We start from the raw sequence: 23983 nt of genomic DNA, 5'->3' as shown, positions 1-23983 counted from the left end.
CATATCCAAGCAGTGACTAAGACACGCAGCAAGCACAAGGAAAAACCAGCAGCTCATAAATATCTGGTTCATCACCGCTCGAATACACGAGATCAACATTGTTTTTATAAATGAGCTGCATCTTTTTTGCAAACCGGTCATTACAGGGGTGGGAACTCAGTAAAGACCAACTTAGAGGGAACTAAGTGTTAAACAGAAGGACCCCAAAATCAAGTAGGGTATGTTTGTCATATTATGACATGATTCAACCACCAGAGGGAGCTCTCAGACTGGGATCCTTCCTGGATTCTTGAGCTGGCAGGTTTTCTCAGCTCCTCTCAATAAGCCAGCGAATGTCATGTCAGCAGTTTCATCTTCTGCCTCACAAATGACCATAATGGCCAACATAGCAATAGCCAAATGACACATTAAGTTATATGGAACGAATTAAACTGAATTACACAGATTCGCTTTAAAGGAAAGAATACTTAAGATCAGCTTTTCAGCCATCCCTGATGGCCATGACTACTAGATTTAAATAAAAGAACTGCACATAAAAGCCACCTTGAATATCTTATCACCATGAGTGGACATCCAAAGAAGGATTCGAAATTCTTTTTGTTCACTGGCAAAACAAACTGAACGGCAATGCACCTCCGCTACAGACAGTCACAGTCTGAAAACTTTATTACTTCTCAAACATATAAATACAGACCAGAATAGATTTCAATATTTACAAAATGTCAAAGTCAAAAATAAGAATAGGGGCCTGATTTTTCCATTAGGCCGAAAATAGTTTTTATTTTTCTAACATGTCTTATTGTCAGACTGATGCAGTGGCGTCTCACACTACAGTGCGATCTTCACGAGGTCTTCTTCTGTAGAATCGCCCTCACCAGAACTGGATCAGCTCTTCCTTTGGTCTCTTTCTGAACCAGACCCATCAACTTGTTCAGAACTTTTTTGTTCCCACTTCTGATCGCGTGAACCTGCAGAGAGGCACACAGAAGGATTTTTGGACATGTTTTTGAGATGTTTCACTCGTGATTACACGCGACATTGTGAGCCCTGACCTCATCTGGATGCGAGTCCACCACCTTCTGGCAGATGATGTGCAGCTGTGCGGTGTCACTAACAAGCCCCAAGTCCTGCTCTTGGGTTATCTGCCGGGCTGTCTTGCCTGGTGACCTCCACATCTCCTGGAACACCTAAGAACACGGAGAAACCCGTGAAACGCAGGTGAGAAGCAGAATACAAACAAGCGGTAGCTGGGTTGCGTGTGTTAAATGACAGACTGAAAGGGGATAATTGCATTGTCTGTGTAGCTGACTGACCTGCTTGGCAACTGAAGAGGAGATGTGTCCTGTTTCCTGGAGCTCCAGCAGCTCCGCCAGGGCAGAAGGAGAGATTGGGCTAAAATCAAATTAAGGCGGTAATTTAATCACACTTTAATAGATGGACTTGAATTTGTGATATAAATGGTAGAAGAGATGGGGAGAGGATTGCACCAAAAGGACAAAAGAATCAATCAACATTTGTGATTTGCCTGCGATGTTTTGTCTTTTCCTTGCCTCCCTGTTTATTCCATAGGCCAGCCGTTCCCAAAGTGGGCTTCATGGAGCACCAGAGGTCTACGATCCATGACCGACACATCCGAAAAATAGTTTTCTGCATCAATAAAAATGTACCCTTATATTGTGTGCATTACTTGCACCAACAAAAACTCTGATATGTTTGTGACACATCATCTCCACCTGTCATGAGATCACCCATTTTTCCTCAGGGGGCAACGAACCGTTGCTGCTGTTGCTGCATATGCAGCTATGCGACTGACAAGCACGGCCAAATATTCGACTCAGTCCACGCTGCGAGCACAAACCAGTGACACTGAAATATATATGCAGGGTTTTCTGGAGCACAGCAATACTAAAATGTATGATCTGTTAGCAAAACAAAGTTGTGATGACAGCCATGGTGTGCAATTGATCTAAAATTATATACCTGATTTTTGCAATATTAACATAAATAGGTCTGAAATATTTAAGAAAAAGACAATTTTCAATCGTTTCAATAACATCCAAGAGTACAATGGTACTAAGGACACTGTTCAAAAAATTAAAGGACCACAAAAAATATCAGATCTCAATGGGGAAAAAAACATTGGCTATGTGTAGTGATATGTAATGTATTAGAAGCATCTTGTTGAAAATGATCAACCTACATAAGACTGAATTAAAAGACACGGAAATCAAAGTGAAAAAATGATGTGGCAGGCTAGTCCATTTTGCAGAAATTTTATGTTTAAGGATCTTCTACGGCTTCTTCCAGCTGTCCTAGATTAACTGTCCGTCACCTGGACTCTGCTCCATGCTCTTGAGGCTGTGCTGGGAGACACCATGAACCTTCTGGCAATCGCACATATTGATGTGTCATCCTGAAGGACTTGGTCTACCTGTGCAACTTCAGTAGTGTCCAGGTATCACCTCATGTTAACAGTAGTGACACTGACCCTAGCCAAATTCAATACTAGTGAAAAACATGAGGGGAGGGGATGTCAGTTGCCTCAATCTAGTCTTGAGCATTAAATATTCGAAGATGCATTTTCCTCTTGGCTACTAGATAAACATCACCAAAATGCCAGTTACAAACAATCAGTGTAGACTCTTCTCTGGTAAAACTCATCCAAAACACTCTAAGAGCAGCAGTATTCGTCGTTATAAACAAGGGCAGTGATTGTTAACCGCCACACGTTTTTGGTTTAATAGCAAAATAAAAAAGAAAGCTAAAATGGATTATGAAACTCCCAAGCTGTCCGTCAGCCTCGGCGACATCTGTAAGACAACTGCTGCACTGCAATCAACTGAATAAAAAGCATAGATTTTTAAATAGCTTGAAGTGATGAGATGAGATGAGATAGCCTTTATTTGTCAGTTGCAGGTCTTTTGCCCACAACCGAGATGACAGACCTTGCCAACCGTACATACAATACACAAACACCACATTGGGGAGACAGGTCAGGCTAGGTAGCGAGGAAAAAAACATCGAAATGTGTAACACAAAAGGATAATACAGGAATGCACAGATATCAACACACCATAGCACAATAAACACAGACAAGCAACATGGGAAAGTGTTCCAGTGTGTACATCTGATCTGGGACCGCTGCAATCTTCGACTGCGCCTCCAGCTGACCCGATGTCCACATCAGAGGGGAGGTAAGCGTTGGAGGTGGCGTTGCATCCGGGGTAGGGAGGGTGATGCATCAGTGAGTGCTTATCAGTATCAGTATATGTATGTGTGTGCGTGTCCATAGTTCAGCTGAGACAGTGTCCTTCGCCCTGCCAGGCTAAGTAAACAGTCTTCCAGCCAACCCAGGTGGCCTTGTAGGGAATGGGAAGGAACAGACTCAACACAGTCGTTATCAGGGAGTTTTTGTTCGGCTCCAGCCTTGAGCCCACAGCTGGCGCCGTAGGGGTAGCCGGATTATGATGGTAATTTTTCTTTTGCAACAACTCAATGAGAATTTCAAGCTGTTCTTTAACACTCCGACACTGGTCTCTCAATCTCCCGTTGGATATCCGCGAGTTTCTCCATGATGTTATTAACCTTCAGTTCCGTGGTCTCGTCATTCTTTTGCTCAAAGAGCCAATTCTGAGACCTCACGACCGCAGTCAGCTGTTCCAAGATGTAGTCCAACTTCCGCTCAGAGGTGTTATTCTGAGTATTCACTGCAGTCGTAAGCGCCTCCAAGCTCTTAACCATGCTGCACTCAGTGAGCCCTTTCTGACAAGTCGCGCCTCGTCCCATCGTTTCAATCCCAGAGGGCAGCCTTTGGGGGTTTGAACAGCCAGTTCCGCTTTCTTAATTCTCCGATAAGCCAGGGCCAAGCCAGCTCCGATCAGTAAGAACCCTGTTATCATGGTTCCGAATAGGTAGATATCTTCAGCGTCCTCAATCGACAGTCCCGCCAGGCTCACAATCCAATCCTCCATGTCTGCCACCCGTCCATTGTGTATCCGGCAGGGAAAGTCCCTCCAGGGCACTCGGGCTCTCCCGAGCCCAGACTTCTCGTTGAGAAAAGGGTGTCAATAGCATTCAGAGAACAGTTGATCAAATCCATAATTCTCTTTAGGTTTTAGAAACAGACTGTGAGAGAGTGTTCCAGGGAAAGTAATACAAAAACACGAGACTAGACAAGGGCATAAGAACTAAGCAGGGAAGATAAGGGAGAGGAGAGGAGAAAAAATGCGTCCGCCTCCTCCGAGAGCCAAAAAAAATAAAAAATAAAAATCTTGCACAAATGGTCAAAATAATTAAAGTAATGAATACATCTCTGAAAATGTTACAGGCAATATTATAGTGAATTAGTTAAAGTTAAGATTCAACACCTGTGGCAACCCCTCATGTTTTTTAGTAACAAAAATTATGAATAACTGTTTAAAAATGCAGTGAAGTGATTAACACATTCACTTTACACACCAATCAGGGAGAGAAAGCACAAACCTAGCCTCAGGGCATCTCAAGCTAGTCTGCTCCAAGTGCTGATCTCAAGCCTGGAGGGTTGCATCAGGAAGGGCATCATGGGTAAAACCTATGGCAGATCAAATACGTGGATCCGTCTGCTGTGGGAAGAGATTGGGCTAAGATGCTACATGGAGCAAAATGAGCTGTGCCTTCTAGGTCTCTCATTCCACGAGAAAGCACAGGTGACTGGTGCCACCTATGCTGGAGCCTTGACTCTGTTTACTACCCATGTCATTTATGAAATGCAATAATCCTGGAGTGGATTTTATATATATTTTTCACTGTAGACAGATTAATACTTCTGTAGTATCAGGTAGTGTTATCATTTCATATATCCAGCAGGGCAAAGCAGGCCACTGTTAAGTAACTTACCCTAATATTCACATCATCGCCTCATCTTGTAATATTTCTTTTCGGCTTGTGAGGACAACTGATCAGGATATAAATATACATGAGCGCACTGAACGTATCGGCAAGATCAAATACTCAGGAAGGCACTAAGCTTTTGTGTCTCCTGTCGCTGTTTCCCCATCACCCAAGGCAGGGCCAAGACAAACTACAAAGAGAACGTGAAAAGGACAGCAGCAGGTTTTTGACAAGCATTCGAGTTAGGAATAAGAAAACAGCCGAGTCCAGTGGACTGAAGATGAAAAAGAAAACATCTGATAATAGACCGCCTGTGAGCAAGAAAACTCTCCTTGTGAGCAATGAAGTCGGTTTTTCAGAATCCAGAAAATGATGTTAAACTAGATGATAATTCAGAGGATGAAGGGTGAGAGTGGTAGCACAGCTGAAAAGTTAACAGAAATCAAAGAATGAACAGATGAGATGAAAAGAATAATAAGTGGTGAATATTCTGTTAAAATAGAGAGCTAAAGGTAATGCAATAAATAGTTGATACATCCAGAGTCTGCCACTTCGAGCTGCTTCTTCTTCTCTTTTTTGATAGAATTATGTAAACTTAATGAAAGAAACCTGAATATTTCACGACAACTCAATTGAAAAACCTTTTTGTAACAACAGAAGCTTCAGCTTCAGATTTAAGTTCAGCAATAATCTCCCCATATGAATTAGGTGGTTCAGATAAAGGGATACTTTTGCTCATCCAGCTGTTGGGGACAAAACCCCCCCAAAAAGGAAGCTGGGATCGAAATAGGGGACCCTCATTATATTTTTTTCACATCTTCATATTTTTAACATTACCATCATGTGGGCCTGGTGAGACATTTCACAATTCTGTCATCATGCTGTCGCCATCCTGCCACAAATATGCCACTTAGTTTCACTCACAGGCAGCCCCCAGCAGTTTCCCTGGTGGGTGGGAGGGGGGGTTCTGGGAGAGCGACATGTCTGAGCTGGATGAGCTCTTAATGACATGTCTGGAGTTTCACTTCTCTAGCTGTCCCACCAATATGCTTCCCAATTTCTCATTTCATTAATCCAAGTCAATGGCTTAGAGCCAGAGGAGCCAGAGGAAATGCGGGCAGGCCTGACAGGGCAGCAGAGGTCATGCATCAGACATTACTGTAACACTTGGAGAACTTTATTTGCTAACCAACTTCCGGTTATTTCCTCCCTAGCTCCGAATACTCAAAATATTCCTCCAAGTACTTATATGACTCAGTTTCTAAACCGCTTGCCACTCTTTGTTTTTCTTCAACCCTCCTCCTTTCAACCAAAGCCAGTGCAACGTTACGCATAAATAAACACGAGCTTCTTTGGAGTTCATTCGCACACAAATGCTTCACAACAGTCTGGCAACGGCAGATAAAGCAAAGCTCACACAGCATCTGTGCTGACGTCAGTCCATTACTTAAACTTCATGTGTTGTGTAATGACTCCGGCCTTTAATGAGTTCAAAGAAATTATCATTGTGCTCCATTGCTAATCTCAGTTGGACCAACAGCTCAGACGCCTTTGACCGCTCTCATTTTTCTTTTAGCTGCAGTAATTATTGAACTGCCACTGAAGGAAAATTGCTAGACTGAAAGCGCTGAAATTAGTGTCGGACATTTAGCGTCACACAGTGCCATAAACAGAAACGGTGGGAGACAACAGGTGTTATTTATTCATAGCTGGTGGCCTGAAATGTACCTTTGTGTGTGTGTGCGTGGGTTTTTTTTCTTTAATGTTTTAAGTGTAAAAGGTACCATGGCAACTCTTTTCATACCAAATCAAAATCTCTTTAATGTCAAGAGTGTTTTAGAACATCTTCAAGCTAACAGGCTTTCTTATTTAGGGAGAGATCAAGCCTTCAAAAAGCAATTCTCCAAAAAGCTTTCTCACTGACAGAATTAATGAATATCCCAGCTTGCTGTTGTATAGTTATGGATGAGAGTTATTTATGTAACTAAAGCTGTAGTGCTCTCCCTTTCAGATAAACATAAAAAAGCCATCATTCAGAACACTCCACCACAAAGATAACATCTTTTTTGGGGGGCTGAAAGGTCATTAATCCAGTGCAAATCATCTAGGGTGTAACTAGTTCAATAGTTCAATAACTTTGGCTTTAGTGGCATCAGTCAAAAGTCTGCATCAGCAGTTCGTTTGTTTTTTTCTGAACAACTGCACTGCTGTTAGGATCAGCTGTTTGACTTGGCCTTACAATGATCAGCTTATTCAAAGTAGAGATGGCACGATACCACTTTTTTATGTCCGATACCGATATCATAAATTTGGATATCTGCCGATACCAATATGAATCCGATATAGTGTGTTTTTTAATCAATAAAGCGTTTTTTTAATATCTTGCTGCATTTTGTACAAGTTTATACTCAAGTTTAAATAAATAACAACACTAAAGCTATTCTGTTATACCTGTATGTAAAAAATACACTGCGCCCAAAATATTTCATAGTTCAGCAACACTGATCAATCTAATAAACTTAAACCTACTCAATCCTTCCTATTCTGGTATTTTAAAGAGTACTTAGCAGAAATATTAAGCAACCTAACTAATAGGGTTGCAAACTCCCAGAAAAAAACCCCAAACAAACCACCCTCCACCTCATGATGCTTAATCGATGTAATCAACTTTAATTTGATGCAGGGGGAAAAATGCATAGAAATAAATTATTTTTCAAGAATAATTAAATAGATTCAACATCTTTCTTCAACAGAATTGCAGACTGCACAGATGGTATCTTCCCAAAGGAAAAAGTACTATAGCTTACTAGGGTATATTAGACTTAACAGTTACTATATACAGTAATGGACTTCTATAGATTTTACATCAGATTAAAACTTTGGGTGTAAGAGTCAAATAATTATTTATTAAAAGCTAGACATTTTAAATGAGAATAAGAAAGAAAAGTATGTCTTTGTGCCCCCTTTTCCCTGTTCATGCCCTATCGGCCCCCCTGGCTAAACTTTGCTAGATCCGCCCCTGCACAGTTACCAGCTGTCAGCTGCGTAGAAAAGGATCCTGGTGTACAAAGTAATATTAAATAAATTCTAACAACAGCTTATCAAGCTTAATAGTGCTGCTGTTGTTCAGCCGCTGGTTTCTTCTTTCTGGTGAGAAGTGGGCCAAAAACTAAGAAGAGAGACGGACTCGCGACAGAAAAGCCGATCAGCTAAGCATTAGCATTATCATTAAGCAGTTTCATGATTGAAGTAGCAACAGGAGAGAGAGAGAGAGAGAGGCAGTCGCTCCTAATATCTGTTGTTAAGCTTAACATGGGAATGCTTTACAGACATTCAGAGATGAACTTACACACTTGCTTTACTTCTCTCTGGGATAACTTCCTCGGAGATGAAATGCTGGTTTGCTAGCAAGGCTACAAATACACACAGCCTCTCTATCAGGTGATGCATATTGCTGCAACGTGCTACGGTTATGAGCCGAGTTACGCCGTGTAGCAAGTTTTGTGAGGTGCTTTTTTGATATTTAATGGATCGGATTACATTTTTTATTTCTCACCGATATCCGATCCAGTAATTTGGGTCAGTATCGGACCGATACCGATATGTAATATCGGATCGGTCCATCTCTAATTCAAAGCTATGCGTTTATCAGCTGATGAGTTACTTCCTATCATACACACACACACACACACACACACACACACACATTTTCCTAGCCGCTAACCATAACCATCAAAAATGAATCAGAATCAGAATTGTGTTTATTGGCCAAGTATATGTGCAGACACATACAAGGAATTTGGTTCCGGTAGATGGAGGCTCTCAAGCACAGCAATGTAAATGGTAAATGGACTTGTTCTTATATAGCGCTTTTCTACTCTGTCTGAGCACTCAAAGCGCTTTATACAACTAATTCATTCACCCAATTCACACAAGCACTTTTTTCTGACCTAAGTGCTAAGTAGTCTACCATTCATACACATTCACACTCCGATGGATGCATCGGAGAGCAACACGGGGTTAGTATCTTGCCCAAGGATATTTGGCATGCAGACTGGAGCAGCCTGGGATCGAACCACCGACCTTCTGGTTAGTGGCTGACCTGCTCTGCCACCTGAGCTACAGCCACCCACGTGCTAAATCTCACACACACACACACGTCTATATATACATCACACATGCATACACATACATACACAAAGCTGTGTAAACCAACTATAAATAACTAATCTAAACTTATATACATAAAATACAGAAATTAAGTGAGGTGGAATGAATACTACAGAATGTACATAAGGTGCAGTTGCAGTCTGGCAGTGGGAGCCAGACTACAACTAACTAGCCAGATGCCTAACCTAATTGTAACCCTGACACTAAAACCACATTTTCAGTCTCAAAAATGCCTTCAAACTTGTGAGGACAGGCACTTTTGTCCTGCTAAGTGACTGCTGGTCCCCACAAATATAGTAACGTTCCAATTTCAGGTCCCCACAAAGATGTCTAGTGGGATTTTTTTGTAACAAAGAATCAATTTCTTTGTTACAAAAAAAAAATCCCACTACAGTGGAGTTTAACTTGTCAGACCAACTTATCAGAATTTTAACTTCTGAATGATGATGCTGTGAATGATGGTAAAGGTAAGGTTGATCTTTACACTGTGGCTGCTCCTCTCTTTCAGTCCATCATAACAGCTACACAATCGCCTCCAAGCCAAAAAACTGTGTGCATAATGTTTTCCAGCAACATAATGTTTAGACAGCAGCCCCGGTGTGTAGCTGCAATTTAACAACTTGAAAGAAACAGCTGTAGGTCCCACCTTTGTTGGGATTTCTGATTAATGAGACAAATGCACTGCACACATTCGGAATATTCTTATTTTTTCTTTACATGAGTTTCCTGACACTCGAAATCCAGTTCATTTCTTTTATTTAGTAGTTTTCAGTCTGAAACAGACTGGGTGCTTCAGGGTCTAATGAAAAGGTGGAACAGAAAGGACTGGTTCACTCATTCAGTCACAGGAAGAATGTGGAAATCCCAAACAGCCAACTAGGAGGTTGTGAGGCAACAGTGCTAACCACTGCACCACCATGCCACCCATGAGACCCCAAGTCTTTACCTGGCGGTTAGATAAATGCTCATCCTGGAACTTGGAGTATGTTTATGTGTCAGTCTGTGTCTCACCTTTGGCACACACTCATGTCTTGCTGTTTGAGGTGACCCAGCAGCTCATTTGTTACCCAGCCAATCACCTTCCTTGGCTCCTTCTTGGTTGCCTTTAACACAGCCTCAAAGTAGTCCACCAACCCATCTTCATTCTACATTGACATAAAAAAGAGATTCCTTTACAAACATATTATCTAATTAGACAAACAAGCAGAGCTCATCAGTATACAACTACATCCTGTTAAAGTCTAGCAAGCTACACGAGTAAGACCTGATCAACCACCTTTTCTCCCACTGGCTGGTTTCACCCAGTTTCTCCCACTCAGAAACTCACCACCAGAGTGAAGCTGTGCTCAGGTAGGATTTCGTACGTTTGCACCAGCCTGTCTCTTTTGACACTTGGTAGCTCTGGCAGCCCTTCCTTTATCTTCTGCACCACTACCACCTGGCACGCATCAATGCCAGTGGGCAGTGATGCATTATCCTCATACAGAATCAGAGGGGGCAGGTTGGGCTCTGGCATAAACCTGAAAAAGGCAGGAGGGGTGAGTGAAAACAGGGAACAATGTTTTATCAGCAGTACGGGTAAGTTTGGGGAAAAAAGGTCGTCTTGTGCTGTCACTTGGCCGCCTGATCATTCGACTCCATCAGCCTTGAACCTGTCAATCATTCCCCTACCTAAACCACAACACATTCAACGTCGGTTCACACTTTAGGTGAGGTCTGTTTAGCTACCTGTCAATCTCCAGACCCCAGTAAGAGGATCTTCCTCTGATTTTATAAACACTTACAATATGAACTTACACTCACCTGTAATCCTGAAGACCCTCTTTGTCCCTCATAGGTAGAGTCTCCCTAGAAGACAAGGTGGCAGTATCAGAAATGATAACTCAATATGAGAAGATCAAACAAACATGAAAATACTCAAAACAAAGAATGAACATATGTGTGGGGATCCCTTTCAGTGAGCCTGCTTTTCTTCAAACTAGTGGCGTCAGATCTGTGACCACTTTCACAGGAATGAGAAGAAAGACCCACAGATCATCACCCCACACTGTTTAGCATGCTTCACCATGTACCTCGGATATACAAGACCTCATGGGAGGGAGGTACCAGAGGATGATCAAGGCCTCAGCTGCCTTATTTTGTGAGCTCATAAGCTTGTGAGTAGCACATAGCTCACAGATAACACAGAACGACGGCAGCATCCAAATGGCTCTATTCATCATCATTACCATGATGGTTCGTCCTCAGCAAAGCTCACGACTAATGAAGCAGGCAGAGATCCCAGTCACAGGGTGCTGTAGCGGTTACATCTTGGCATGAAGACGCTGCTTTTTCATCCTCTTACCCTGATTTGGAATCATACGCCCGGGTCTCGTTTTGCACCGTGCCTCCTCTCTGCAGGACATCAATCTGTCTCTGGATCTCATAGTCTGATGAATATCAAGGAGAACATGAACACAAATACAGAACCGCAAATATAATTTGGTGCTAAATGCCAAACACCTGCTGTTATACGCCGGTGATCGTTGACTCTCTGAGTGCTGCCACATTGTAACTCTGATAAACAGCCTTTTGTTTTCCCTGTGACTTTTAAATACCAGTTCAGCAGCAGAGTAAATGTGAAACAACTTAATTGATAAATAACTGAAGCACAGCGCTGCTATATGCCAAAACACACTTCCAAAACCTGCATCTCAAGTACTGAAATTTTCTGAGACTACTAGCTTGTTTGAAGTGAAGCTCAGTTAAAAATCAGCAAAGTTATAGCTGACACAAAATCTATGAACAGCTGCAAGAAGTCAGTTAATCATCACATGCTGCTATCACGCAGCTAATTGTTTGTGAATAGCTGTCAGTCCAAAAAACTTACGCTTCACAAGTTACTGTCAGTTTCAACTATGCTTCCTGTCTTAATGCCTCTTCATGAATCCAGCAATTTTGCTTTTACTTAACTGGGTCTATTTCTAGGCACTGACATAGTAAAAATATGATGATTATGTCACACTACGCATGCTTTTTCTTTGCTTTTCTATAGCTATCAAATGAAAAAGAGGAATATATAAAGCCACATGAAAGGGAAATATTGGAGTAAAAGTAACATGAGATTTATTCCTTCCAAGGCAACCAGACTGATTGGAGACTTCGGGAAGTTAGGGGTTCAACCAAGTAATAATCTGGTACAAGTATTTAGTTCATGGATTTAATTAATAAATGCAGCATGACAATTATGTTTTCATAGAGATGCTAGTCAGATTAAAAATGACAAAAGTTAAAACTTTTTATCCCAACTTTGCTTCTTTCAGCGGCTCCATTTAGGGGTCAGCAGAGGGAACTATCTGCCTCCATCTCACTCTCTTTCTGGCAGCTTCCTCTGACACACCAACCCTATGCATGTCATCCTTCATGACCTCAATGAATCTTCTGTGGTCCTCCTCTTTCCCTCTTGCCTGGCAGCTCTGTCTTCAACATCCCCTATCCATTATATCCACTTTCTCAACCTTGCCTCTCTAACCTTGTCTCCAGACTGATCAACCTGATGTACTCATGTCTAATCCCGGCCACTTTGGTCACTCCTAATGACAAATAAACATCTTCAACTCTGCCATCTCCAGCTCAGCCTCCTGTCTTTTTGTCAGTGCCACCATCTCCCTCTCACTGCCATTTCAGAAACTTTGCCTTTCACTCTTGCTGCTATCCTTGGGTCCAAAATCACCTCTCATGTGTACCGTCCTTTGCTTTGGATGGTTGACCCAACATATTTAAACTCTTCTACCTTTACTCCTTGCAGCTTTGTGTTACCTTTGCCCCCTTCTCACTCACACGCACATGTATTCTCTTTTGCTTCTACTGACTTTCATTGCTCTGCTCCCCAGAGCACACCTCCACCTCTCCAGCCTCTCTTCCACCTGCAATGTTGTCTGCAAACATCATAGTCCACAGAGTCTCCTGCCTGATCTCATCTGCCAACCTTTCCATCAACACACTGCAAACAAGAAGGGGCTCAGAGTAGACTTACCTCAACCTTGAACCCATCTGTCACTCCTACTGCACACCTCACCACTCTGCACTCATAAATGTCCTGTACCACCCTCACATAGTTTTCTGCCATTCCTGAGTTCCTCGTGCACTTCCACAGCTCCTGTCTTGGCATCCTATCATATGCTTTCTCTAGGTCCACAAAGACCTCAGTGCAACTCCTTCTGACCTTCTCCATCCTTCTCCATCGACCTGCTCAAAGCAAACATCTCATCTGTAGAGCCCTTTCTCTGCATGAAGCCATACTGCTGCTCACTGATCGTCACCTCACTTCTTAGCCTTGCTTCAATAACTCTTTCCTATAACTTCATGGTATGGCTCATCAAGTTATCCCTTTTCAGTGACTACAGCTCTGCAAATCACCCTTGTTCTTGAAAATTGGTATCAGTGTGCTTCTTCCTCATTCCTCAAGCATCCTCTCGTTCTCCAGCACTGTGTTAATCAGTCTGAATAAAAAGTGCATTGTTCTCTCTCCTAGACATCTCTGTACCTCCAAAACTATCTGTACAAAGTTCTTGGATGCTGCCTCTTAATTCTCTTATTCATCTTTGGCAAATGAAAAACTGTCTAGATTGTATTCCTCCACCAACCATGGGTGAAGTTTGCACCCATGCTATTTTATTATGATCAAGGGAACATTCAGCAAATGTTTAATATTTGCGACACAGGGATGTAAAAATAGAAGTGATTTTACTTGATTGATTGATTGTAAAGGAAATGTAAGTGTAAAAATTTGAGAGTCAGCTTCCAAGTTTTGGATTTTTGGCTAATAAAGCCAATCTATAGAACATCTGCTACATATGTCATGTCAATAGTTCAGCAACTTAATAACTGTCCTAAAAAGCCGTTCATGCAATGTGAAGAAGAAAACACTGACAGCTTGTTCATTTTACCTCCGCTTTTAATACAAGAGCCATAACCAAAGTACAGCAGCACTGTGGAGAGCATAGTAACCAAATGTGAAGTATTGCAATATAATAGCTGCACTACAGCGTGTGTCAAAATCAGCTCAACATATCCTAGGCACAAGACATCTTGACCTGGACAATATTACCACAAGCTGGTAGATGCAGCTACCACAAAACACAAAACTCTATTTCTAAACACTATTTCATCCTGAACATGACCTGTTTAAATGTCAACTAAAAAAGGACTAAAATGTGTGAGCAATCATGCGTGCAGTTAAGACCCTTTCAGATAAAGTAAATTCAAAAAATAAATGATTAAATGCCTGAGGCGCTTTCTGCTATTCTTGCTACTGAGTCTCAAACTTTTTATCGGTGCTTACCTATAGCTCTGGCAAGGTATCGAATGCTGTTGATGTTCTTCACCTCTGTCCTGACGCCCAGTGGCTCTCCGGGTCTGTGCACCGAGACGTTGGCATCCACTCTCAGCTGCCCCTCTGAGCAAAAAGAGGTGAAAAGATGCACGCGGAGAGAGTTAAGTTTAGGTTTAGAAGTGTGGCAGCTTGGAAGCACAAGAGAAGGAGAGAGACAAAGAGTGATTTCCATACCAGACATATTGCCTTGACAGGTGCCTAGAGCTTGCAGGATGAGCTGCAGCTCTCTGACAGCTGCAGCAGCCTCCTCTCCACAGCTCATATCTGGCTCCATCACCAGCTCCATCAGACCTACACCTGAAGACAGCAACGTTTCACATCTCAAGGGTCTGGAGCTCAGTGACAAACCCTTGCTTTGTTGATTAACCTAATATTAGTTTTTAAAAAGCAAAACATTATCACTGGAATTCTATGACTTTTCCAGCTGCTGCTGCTGTCTGTCAATCATAAAAACATCTTCTTAAAAATAGTTTAATTTCTTAATCAAAAGATGGTTTAGGAAAGTCAACTGCCAAACACCTGCTGCTACACGCTGGCAGCCCTCAGGCCTCTGACACATTATAACTCTGAGGTTTTTCTTCCAGTGACTGTTAAATACCAGTTCAGTGGCAGAGTAAACAGCTAATCAATGAGTAGTAAATATGCAGTAAATACACTATTTGCCGGTGTCCAATTGTTTTTAGCTGTAGTTCTTGATAAAAATAAATCAAGCAAAGACCAGTTTAGCTCAGTGACGGCTTTTAAATGGCATCAGGACAATCACAGGAATAAGCTGCCACTATTGGATGTACAAGACAGATGAGCAGGACTGATTTATCATTGATTTTTTTTCATTGAGCAGACTCTTCCTCTGTATTGCTACCTGCTCTGTTGAGGTCTATGAGTGTCTGGCTGCGGACGTCATCGTGGAGACTCTTGCCGCTGTCCTGTTCCAGCTGAATCTGTTTGATGGTCACATTTTTTCTCATCACCTGGTTCCTCTTTTTCCCTCCAAGGAGGCTGTAAGTAAGCACGCCATCTACTGCGATTGGCAAACGTTGTTGAGTGATCTGGTATCCAGCCTACAACAAGAAAATACAATACAAAAAAATTCAATAAAACAAAAAATAGAACCTGAAAACATGCCCCAACTTACTGTGTGATTAAAAGACATGTCCTATAATTATTATGTTAGCTGCTATGTGAATTAAAGTATAGTGAAATATATGAGTGCTGGATAGCTGGTTGGTTGAAGACTGGTTTGTTAAATGCCAATATGGACCACATATCTCTGAGGAATGGTTCCGGCACCTTGTTGAACTCGTGCCATGAAGAATTAAAGCAGCTCTAAAGGCAAAAAAGGGTCCAATCCAGTACTAGCAAGGCATACCTAATAAATTGTCAGTGAGTGTATATGTGTTTAAAATAGGAATTGCATCTCCTCTTTAACTGAATGAAGAAATGATCCTTCACTTTGTTTAACCAATACATCCTTTTAATTATAGAAGAAAGACTGTTTCGTGAAGTCTTGCAGTAGAGTTTTTGCAGCGTCATGGGTGCATGTAAAGGTCTGGCGCGGAGCGTCAGTTAGACACGGCGATTGGCTCGGCTGTCATAATGCAGAAGGAGCTGGCATTTCACTCAAGGTTTCTGCTCACAAAAGCACAATATTTCATGAGCTCCTCTATTCCTAGAAGAACCTGCTGCCCCGAGCATTAATTTCGACGTTACCACGGCAACCACATCACAAGACCTAAACATTAATCACACTTATGCTAAGGAGACTGAGGACGTGGGAGAAGAGATTTGGGGGGGGGGGGGGGGGGGGGCTGTTAGTCACCGGCTTTTTGTACAATGCGCCTGATCGACACAATCAATCACCTCCACAACTCCTCCTTTTAAAAGAAACAGGAAGAAAACAACACAAGATTCCTGGGGATGTTCCTTTTCAACTTCTGCTCCTCTTGGTGGATTTGATCTGTAAATCTGCAAGATTTTGTGACTACTGTTGCAGCTCATCAGAAATCCCCCCTTTCCCACTTAATCCTTTCACGAGCTTTGTCTCTGGTCATTGAAAACGACAATTTCTGCAGGTGAAAGTGAAACCAACTACTGACATTAGGGAGCATCTGAACAAGTGGAGACAATTTACATTTCCTGCATAATAAATCAGCTGCTTTTTGGATGAGCCCTGTTTGCTGTTAACAGCATCCTTGTACCCACATTAAGCTTTCGCAATTACTCTGTGACAGCACACGGAGCCCTAATGAGCACTTCCTGAGACTCGTACAGATGCATGTCTGCTCACACGCCGTTTCAAGCAGGATCAAACGCGCACACACACACTTTCAACTCTTTTCCACATTGTGAGCCCCTGAGTCATTTTCTGACTCATTCCAAAGTCTAAACAAACAAGACTCAGTCGGTCGTCTAATTCCTCGCCCCTGCACACCGATGTTTTTCCCCGCCGAGGTCACAAAGACATTTCATTTCTCTCATTAAACACAAGTCAAAGCTTCAATGGCCAGGCCATGTCTGTTTATTTGGAAACTTAATATCTCAAGGAAATTGCAATTATTTAGATGAGCGTGGAGCTGCTGAGGCATGTTATTAAAGGGCTGTTAAAAACTTTATATATGTGCCTTGCCTGCCATTTCAATTCAATGAAGGAATGCTGCTCGGACAGCGGCATTAATCATTTAATGAGCAACTGTGGTGTTTTACAAAATGCAATCAGGGATTTCTACTGGAACATATCAATAATGTACAATGCAATTTACAAATGTATTTTTCAAGGGCGGGATAATTTCTCCCTCGATCCTGTTCCACGTTTGGTTTTTACGAGCACAGACTGCACTCAAACTTTTGGTGGAATGTGAAGAATATTCCATCATCTGCATAATTAAAGCCACTCTGACTCTGAGATTATCAAGCTGCTTCACTGAGACAGACCACCCTCTTTAAGCAGCTGTGAGAGTAATGGAAACTAAGTGATTATAAAGCAGACTACACTAGGTATTTAAAACATCAATAAGGCTTTGGGATAAAACCTACTGGCACGAGTTCTCAAAAGAAAAATAATAATCTTAATCCTGCTGTGTGTGTTGAGGATGAATCCAAAGGAGATGATGTAAAGTTCTGCAAACATGCAAGAAAGCGAGAGGAGCCCAACAATAATCCCCGCGCTTCTGGAGGGGATTTTGCTGGAAGATTGATGAACTTTGAGAGGAGACAGTGTATCATTTACAACAGTGAAAATGTGCACTGCTGCCACAAAATCAGTAATTCCCCTAAAATTAAACGGGAGAACGTCAATCTGTAAAGATCTGCATATAATGGATGTTCTTCATCATGCTTATGCAGTCACATCTGCACACAATAAAGTCAAGTTAGATGAGAAAGTAAATAAATAAAACCACCAGCTAAAGTTTTTTGTTTTTTGCTTGCTACTCTCCATAATCAACTTCTTTGAGCAGTTTCACTGAAATATGGTACACTCCAAAGAAAATGAAACTTTTATTTAGTCCATAATTACCCTCCTCATTACTTTGCCCAAAGCTCTGTTAGCAAAATGTCTTACCAGGGCTGGCTACACTTTGAAAACAAACTTGAAAAGTAAAATTCTCTTACACCTTTCTTTTGAGAAATTTCTAGATTTATTAGCAGGAGGTCTCTGTTGGGTAAGTCACTGTAGAGCTCCCATGACATTTTGTCTGTTCCATCCAAGCCTTAAAATGTCATTTATAATGGCAGTAAAATTACCCCAGGGCTACTGAAGGGTTGAGAAACCTTTCCATGCAAGCACTCCATTACAGAAAGCAAAGTGAATATGACTTGGGCAAGACAGTTTAATGGAAATATCACCGTTAAAGAGGGTTTTTTGGGAGGTTGGGGTATCTCTTCCAGTATTGCTACTATTCAGCTTATACATCCTGCCGTTAGATATTTAAATACTGCATGCCCTGGCCCCCTGTGACCTACTCCTGTGGGGGCCATGCCTGCTGGGGACGTTTAGCAATCCTCCTAACCTTCTTTCATGTTCTCTCTTACATGTCCTGTTTTTTTTTTTTTTTAATTTTAAATAATATGTTTAATTTAACATTCACTTATTAATTTTTTTTCTCTCACTTCAAGATAAACAGTTTTTTTCTCTGTTTTTCTATTTATGCATGACTTTGCATGTTGATACACACCACAGCATATAGACATTCAGCAGCCAACTATAACATTAGAACCTGCAGTCACAAAGGCCTTGTCACTTTTGTTTCCTTCTTTTCCCATTCAGTGCATTTTTCTTTTCTTTTTTTAAAGCCAATCCCCAGTGATTTAAAAAAGTGCAGAGGAGATGAGAATTAGCACATCCAAGTCTGAGTGCGTATTCCAGGTCATGGAGCAATTACTGCACCAAGTGAAGGGAGTTTAAGCATCTTGGGGTCTTAAAAGCTAAATTAGGAGTGTGTTTGCTTTGCAGCGGGATGCTGTTTGGCAACACTTTTGAAAGTTGGATCTCTTGGCTGCATTTGTGGTGTTGATCTCTACTGGCATGTTTTAAATGCAATTTTCTGACCACCAGTTTTGGTGTGTCAAAATCTAGTAACTTTTGTATTATGCTTAGCAGGTATCTGTGGGTCTGTTTGTGAGATGCTTAGCACTCTACTCTCTCCTTCGAATATGGGCTTCAAACCAGCAACATGATATGATGCTAACAAAATCTCCAAGCAGAGCTTCAGAAACCTATGGTTGACATCACGATGGCTTTGTCCATTTTTTTTTCTTTACATACAGTCTATGAGTTTAGCACACACTCGAACTTTACACTGCTACAAGTTTTGGTTTGGCTGGATCCGTTCTGCTGCTTTAAGAGGGGGTATTCAACAGTAACCATATGGATAGTTTCAATTAAGAGTGCAATAGCCAACATTACAAAACACAAACATCCACTTTAAGAAAATGGCCGGCAGCCAATATCCAAATAGAGCCCATTATTGGTTAATGACTGGAGATCATTCAGCCTCCGCTCACCCAACTATTTTACTTTCACTATTTAATTTACAATTTATAATATTAGCTCACAGTTAATATGATAAGTTGTGAATCTGTGCAGTTCCATCCAGTTACTTTATGTATGGTTTTTCCAATTCTGATAACGACTGAAATTAAGTAAATAAATTAAGAGAGCAAGCACCAAATTAACAGCATGGAGGAGGCAATGACCTGTGGATAATAAAAAAATAGAAGTGAACTGAAGGAAATGAGCTGGCAAGTTAAAAGCACTGGTCATTTTCAGTGTTATTTTTCTGTGTATGTGGGGAAAACACTGCCTTTTTGCTTCTTCTGCAAGACTTGCTCACCATTTAAATTAGAGCTCACGGCTGGGAGAGTTCACCGGAACAGTTGTGATGGAAAGGCGGGAAGCAGACGAGCACAGCTTGCATAAAAGTCAAAGCAAGGAAGCAGCGTGGAGGATGATAATGAGTCCTGTCTCTTAGATAACCCCTGTCTCCTGTGCTATCACTCTCCTTCCCACCGATCCCTAGATGCTGCACAGAAAGTGACAACTGAGGACAGGAAAACGAGAACTTACAGGGAGGTCAGCGTAAAAGTAGTGTTTCCTGTCAAAAAGCGACTTCCTATTTACGGCGCAGTTGAGAGCCAGTCCTGTCATCACCGCTGCTTCGACGCAGCGCTTGTTCAGGACCTGGGGACACACGGGGACATTATGGGGACAGATGATCTAAGAATGACAGGTTACGTTTATTCTAATCACACGAAGCATAACTTACAGGTAATGTGCCAGGTAAGGATGCATCAAAGAATGACACCAGGGAATTCGGAGGAGCCGAGAAGCGAACCGGAGCACCGGAAAACAGCTTGGTACTGGAGTTAATCTGAGCATGAATTTCCAAACCCACCACACCGACCAGCTGCTGGGGAGCACTGAGACACGCGGTACAGAAACAAAAAACATGAAAGAAAATTCAACTACACAGGTGGGCTGTATTTGTGTACTATGGCAAAGGAAAATACAATCTGGCTTTGAGGTGTTAAGGAAATGAGCAAATTTCGTGCGGGTTAGGGGTTTGAAGTGTGTTTAGATGCCTACAATTACACTTTATAATTGGCAGTGCTTTTGATGTACACTGTTTTCTCACAAAGGAAGCAAAAGCACAAAAGAAGTTTAAGAAGAAGAAAAAGAAGAAGACGTTTTGTCCTTTTCCAAAGAGTTTGCAAGGACATCTTCCCATATGGCTCTGAAACTACGTTCAGACACTGGGACCTTTCACCTTGAAAGGCCTTATTCTGTCAGTTCATATTCTGCTTTAATAAATTCTGCATTCAATAATGTATGCAGAAACCTGTGTTTTGTTTTGTTTACAGCTGTTGTCAAATAAGCCAGAAGCTGGGCTTGGAGACTATAACTTAACTTAAGCCCTAAAAACTTTATTCAGACCTACTATGTGGCCCACAGGAACAAATGGGGTAGGCTGCAAATGACACAACCTTATGAAACTACACTTTCTCAGTTCATTAATAAAAACTTGAAAAACGCCATAACAGACTCAAAGATGAATGAACGGCACAGCACGAGTCAAAACAGCTGTTCAGTTTCTGGCTTTGCTTTTGAAAAGTTAGTGTTTCCACTTCTGGTCCCACTTACAGTTTCTTGGTAGTGTCCTGACAATATGAAAGTTAAGCTCACTTTCAGGCACTGAGGATTTTTTATCAGTCATCTGAATAAAATATATTACTAACAGAGACAATAAATAATAATCGTCTTTAGGGCTGTTCGATATAACGATATCGGATGACGATATAAAAACATCTATCGTTTCATTTTACGCTATCGTTTGTTTGGTGGTGTCGCAAAATAAACTGTTTACAGCAATATTTTTTCATCGTTCTGATGGTCACTGTAGTGGCCTTATTAATTTCTTAAAGTTCTCTCTTTCTCTTATATGTAATATAACCACACTACTGATGGATAAGCGCCTGTTTTTATACGTTGTGGTTAGCAACAACGAAGGTAACACCTTCGCGTGTCCGCTTGTTTATGTTCCACACAAACCTTTCACAATAAAGCTCAAGATCCTGTTGAGACTTTTCAAAATAAACTGAATCACGTGAAAGAGCAGATTATTTACGGATGAGAAGTAAAAAAAAAGAGCCGCAGTTATCTTTTGCAGCCACAGTTATATCTGTGACCACTGAGAAAAACTAGTAGGAAAGCTTAGTGTCTGCGCCACAACACATGTTCTACTCAGGTGGCACTTTGATGTTCAATTCAATTCAATTCAGTTTTGCTTATGTAGTGCCAAACCACAACCACAATTGCCTTAAGGTGCTTATACTGTAAAGTAAAGATCCTATAATAATACAGTAGTTATTTAAATTGCATTATGTTGTAGCCTTGATTTAATATCCTAAAGGAGTGTGACTGGTACATAGTGGACTGATATTGTGTAGTTTCTCTCAGCTGAAACATGCACCCAATCCTAAAGCACTCTTCAGAGATGAAAAGCTTTAAATGTCTGTCTGCATTAATCTGTTTAACTCGTAGCATCCTGTTATTCAGACACAGACTGCATTTGATGTATGATACACTGCACGACAGTAACACGATTTCTGCCACAGATGTAAGAGGCTTGGTGAGCATCCTGAATGAAAGGCTCCATATTGTCTTATTCTGTCTCTGTGTAATCTTTCACATTGTACCACATGTTGACGTCATCTGTTATCACAGTGTTCTAACAGCATCCTGTGACCATGGCAGATGGATAACTTGTCTCTTCGAGTGACTCTATGGACAAAAGCACAGAGACTGCTGTCTGTACTGTTGCCTTAACCCTTTGAAAAGCTAAATAAAACTGATAAAGACAACATCGCCTATGCTTAGCAAAAGGCACCCCCTGGTATCACCAGGTCTCTAAATGTCCTTCTTCATTACACCCATGAATTTTCTCTGTAGTCTCCCTCTTTTTCCTCCTGCCTGACAGCTCCATATTCAACATCTTTTATCTAATATAGACACACAATGTGTGTTTTTTTCCTTAGCTGCTCTATAGCTTTCACATAAAACAGAGTAAAAAGAAAAATAACTAATTTTAAATTGGGCTAGAAGCATAAAGCCACATGAAACTGAACTATTTAAGTAGAATAAAAGTAACATGACATTTTTTTTGCTCCAAGGCAGTCGGTTGAGTCTCCAGGAAGTAGTAAAAATCTGGTACATAACCATACCTAAACTGAAACTATGATGGTAGTTTTTTAACAAACTTTTTAACAAATTCACAACAACCCTCAGCATGTCCTCCTCTACCTCCATGAATCTTCTCTGTTGCCGTGCCTGGCAGCTCCATCTTTAACATCCTTTGTCCATTGTATCCACCATCTTGGCCACTCTGTACACATCTAAACCACCTCGACCTTGACTCTGAACTTAGTCTCCAAAATGGTAAAACTTGACCTGTCACTCTAATGAACTTATTTCTAATACGGTCCGTTCTGGTCACTCACAAAGGAACTCTAAACACCTCCAGCTCAGCTTCCTGTCTTTTTATTAATGATACCATCTCCAAACCATACATCATACATCCCACTACCATCTCGTAAACCTTCCCTTCAATCTTGCTGCTATCCTTGTGTCATAAATCCCTTCCTGACACTAATCTCCGCTCCTCCACCCTGCCTGCACTTTTTTCTTCACCTCTTTTGAGCGTTGTCCTTTGCTCTGGTTGACCCCAACTTCTTTACCTCTGCTTCCTGCAGCTTTACTGTTGCACCTGCTGTACCTCTCTTCCATGCACACGTTCTATCTTGCTTCTACTGATTTTCATCCATTTTCTCCCCTTTATTACTCATCTGTCTTAGGTCAAGCCCTAAGAAGATCTTTGCACCGTTAGCTCAGCCCCTAGATTTGTATCACCTTCAAAACTACACAGCAGAGTGGCGCAGCGGAAGCGTGCTGGGCCCATAACCCAGAGGTCGATGGATCGAAACCATCCTCTGCTAACTGTTTTTAACCGAGCCACAAGATAAAGCTTATACTCCAAATGTAATTTAAAAGACTAATAAACGTATATTAAGCTGTTTGACCACATGAATGCACAATGTTCAGGGCGTATTTTGTTGATGAAATCGCGAACCATGTCGCATACGCAGTAATGTTCTTTTGTCTGCAGTGTTTTTCACCAGGCTGACAAGTGAAGGCTGCCGTTAATGACTTTTCTCACCCGGCTGCTGTTAATAAGAAGACCCTAAAGAGGTATTATTATAGCTCAACACCAGGGCAACATGCAGGTTAACCTGCAGGTCAGAGACGATTAACACACGCACACACAATAACCCAGCACCCTTTCTTACCTTCGTGCCCTCTGCGGGAGTTGAGCGTGGCACTGTGGGCTTGTGGTGCTCACGGCCCTAACTACGTACGAAGCCTTTGGACCCAAGGCTGATATTTGTTTTATATTATTGAGAAGCTCACTTGCTGCAACACAGGAGGCAGCCATGTTGGTGTCGCTGCTCTGACAAACACGGGAATTGTAGTTTTTTAAAGTAGCAATTAGTATATAGGCCTACGCCGCTAGCTGAGGT

The 23983-nt window shown here is 41.6% G+C and overlaps 1 protein-coding gene and 1 non-coding gene across 2 annotated transcripts; one reads left to right on the top strand and one right to left on the bottom strand.

Moving 5' to 3' along the window:
* Nucleotides 1-648: 648 nt before the first annotated feature.
* gatb (glutamyl-tRNA(Gln) amidotransferase, subunit B) lies at nucleotides 649-23934 on the bottom strand. The gene is made up of 13 exons (XM_006796068.3): nucleotides 23753-23934; nucleotides 20176-20329; nucleotides 19977-20090; nucleotides 15276-15474; nucleotides 14588-14710; nucleotides 14363-14476; nucleotides 11384-11468; nucleotides 10843-10887; nucleotides 10367-10559; nucleotides 10051-10184; nucleotides 1314-1392; nucleotides 1053-1187; nucleotides 649-968 (listed from the first exon to the last, which is right to left on the bottom strand). The coding sequence occupies exons 1-13, from the start codon at nucleotides 23896-23898 to the stop codon at nucleotides 843-845; spliced, it is 1647 nt and encodes a 548-aa protein (XP_006796131.2). The 5' UTR covers nucleotides 23899-23934; the 3' UTR covers nucleotides 649-842.
* On the top strand, nucleotides 23330-23401 carry trnam-cau (transfer RNA methionine (anticodon CAU)). Its single transcript has one exon. It is a non-coding gene; the product is annotated as a tRNA-Met (tRNA).
* Nucleotides 23935-23983: the final 49 nt, after the last annotated feature.

The sequence above is a fragment of the Neolamprologus brichardi genome, chromosome 6, assembly GCF_056152115.1.
Source record: "Neolamprologus brichardi isolate AB-2024 chromosome 6, ASM5615211v1, whole genome shotgun sequence".
NCBI lineage: Eukaryota > Metazoa > Chordata > Actinopteri > Cichliformes > Cichlidae > Neolamprologus > Neolamprologus brichardi.
The sequence above is the reverse complement of the archived record's forward strand: the minus strand, read 5'-3'. Positions and strand labels throughout refer to the sequence as shown.

What these genes read in the sequence shown, in the direction of transcription:
- gatb (XM_006796068.3), bottom strand. Translation starts at nt 23,898, where the DNA reads ATGGCTGCCTCCTGTGTTGCAGCAAGTGAGCTTCTCAATAATATAAAA. An exon ending in CATAGACCTCAACAGAGCAG is followed by an intron (nt 14,711 to 15,275) that starts GTAGCAATACAG and finishes TGCTGTCTTCAG; the next exon opens with GTGTAGGTCTGATGGAGCTG. An exon ending in GCGTATGATTCCAAATCAGG is followed by an intron (nt 10,888 to 11,383) that starts GTAAGAGGATGA and finishes CTTGTCTTCTAG; the next exon opens with GGAGACTCTACCTATGAGGG.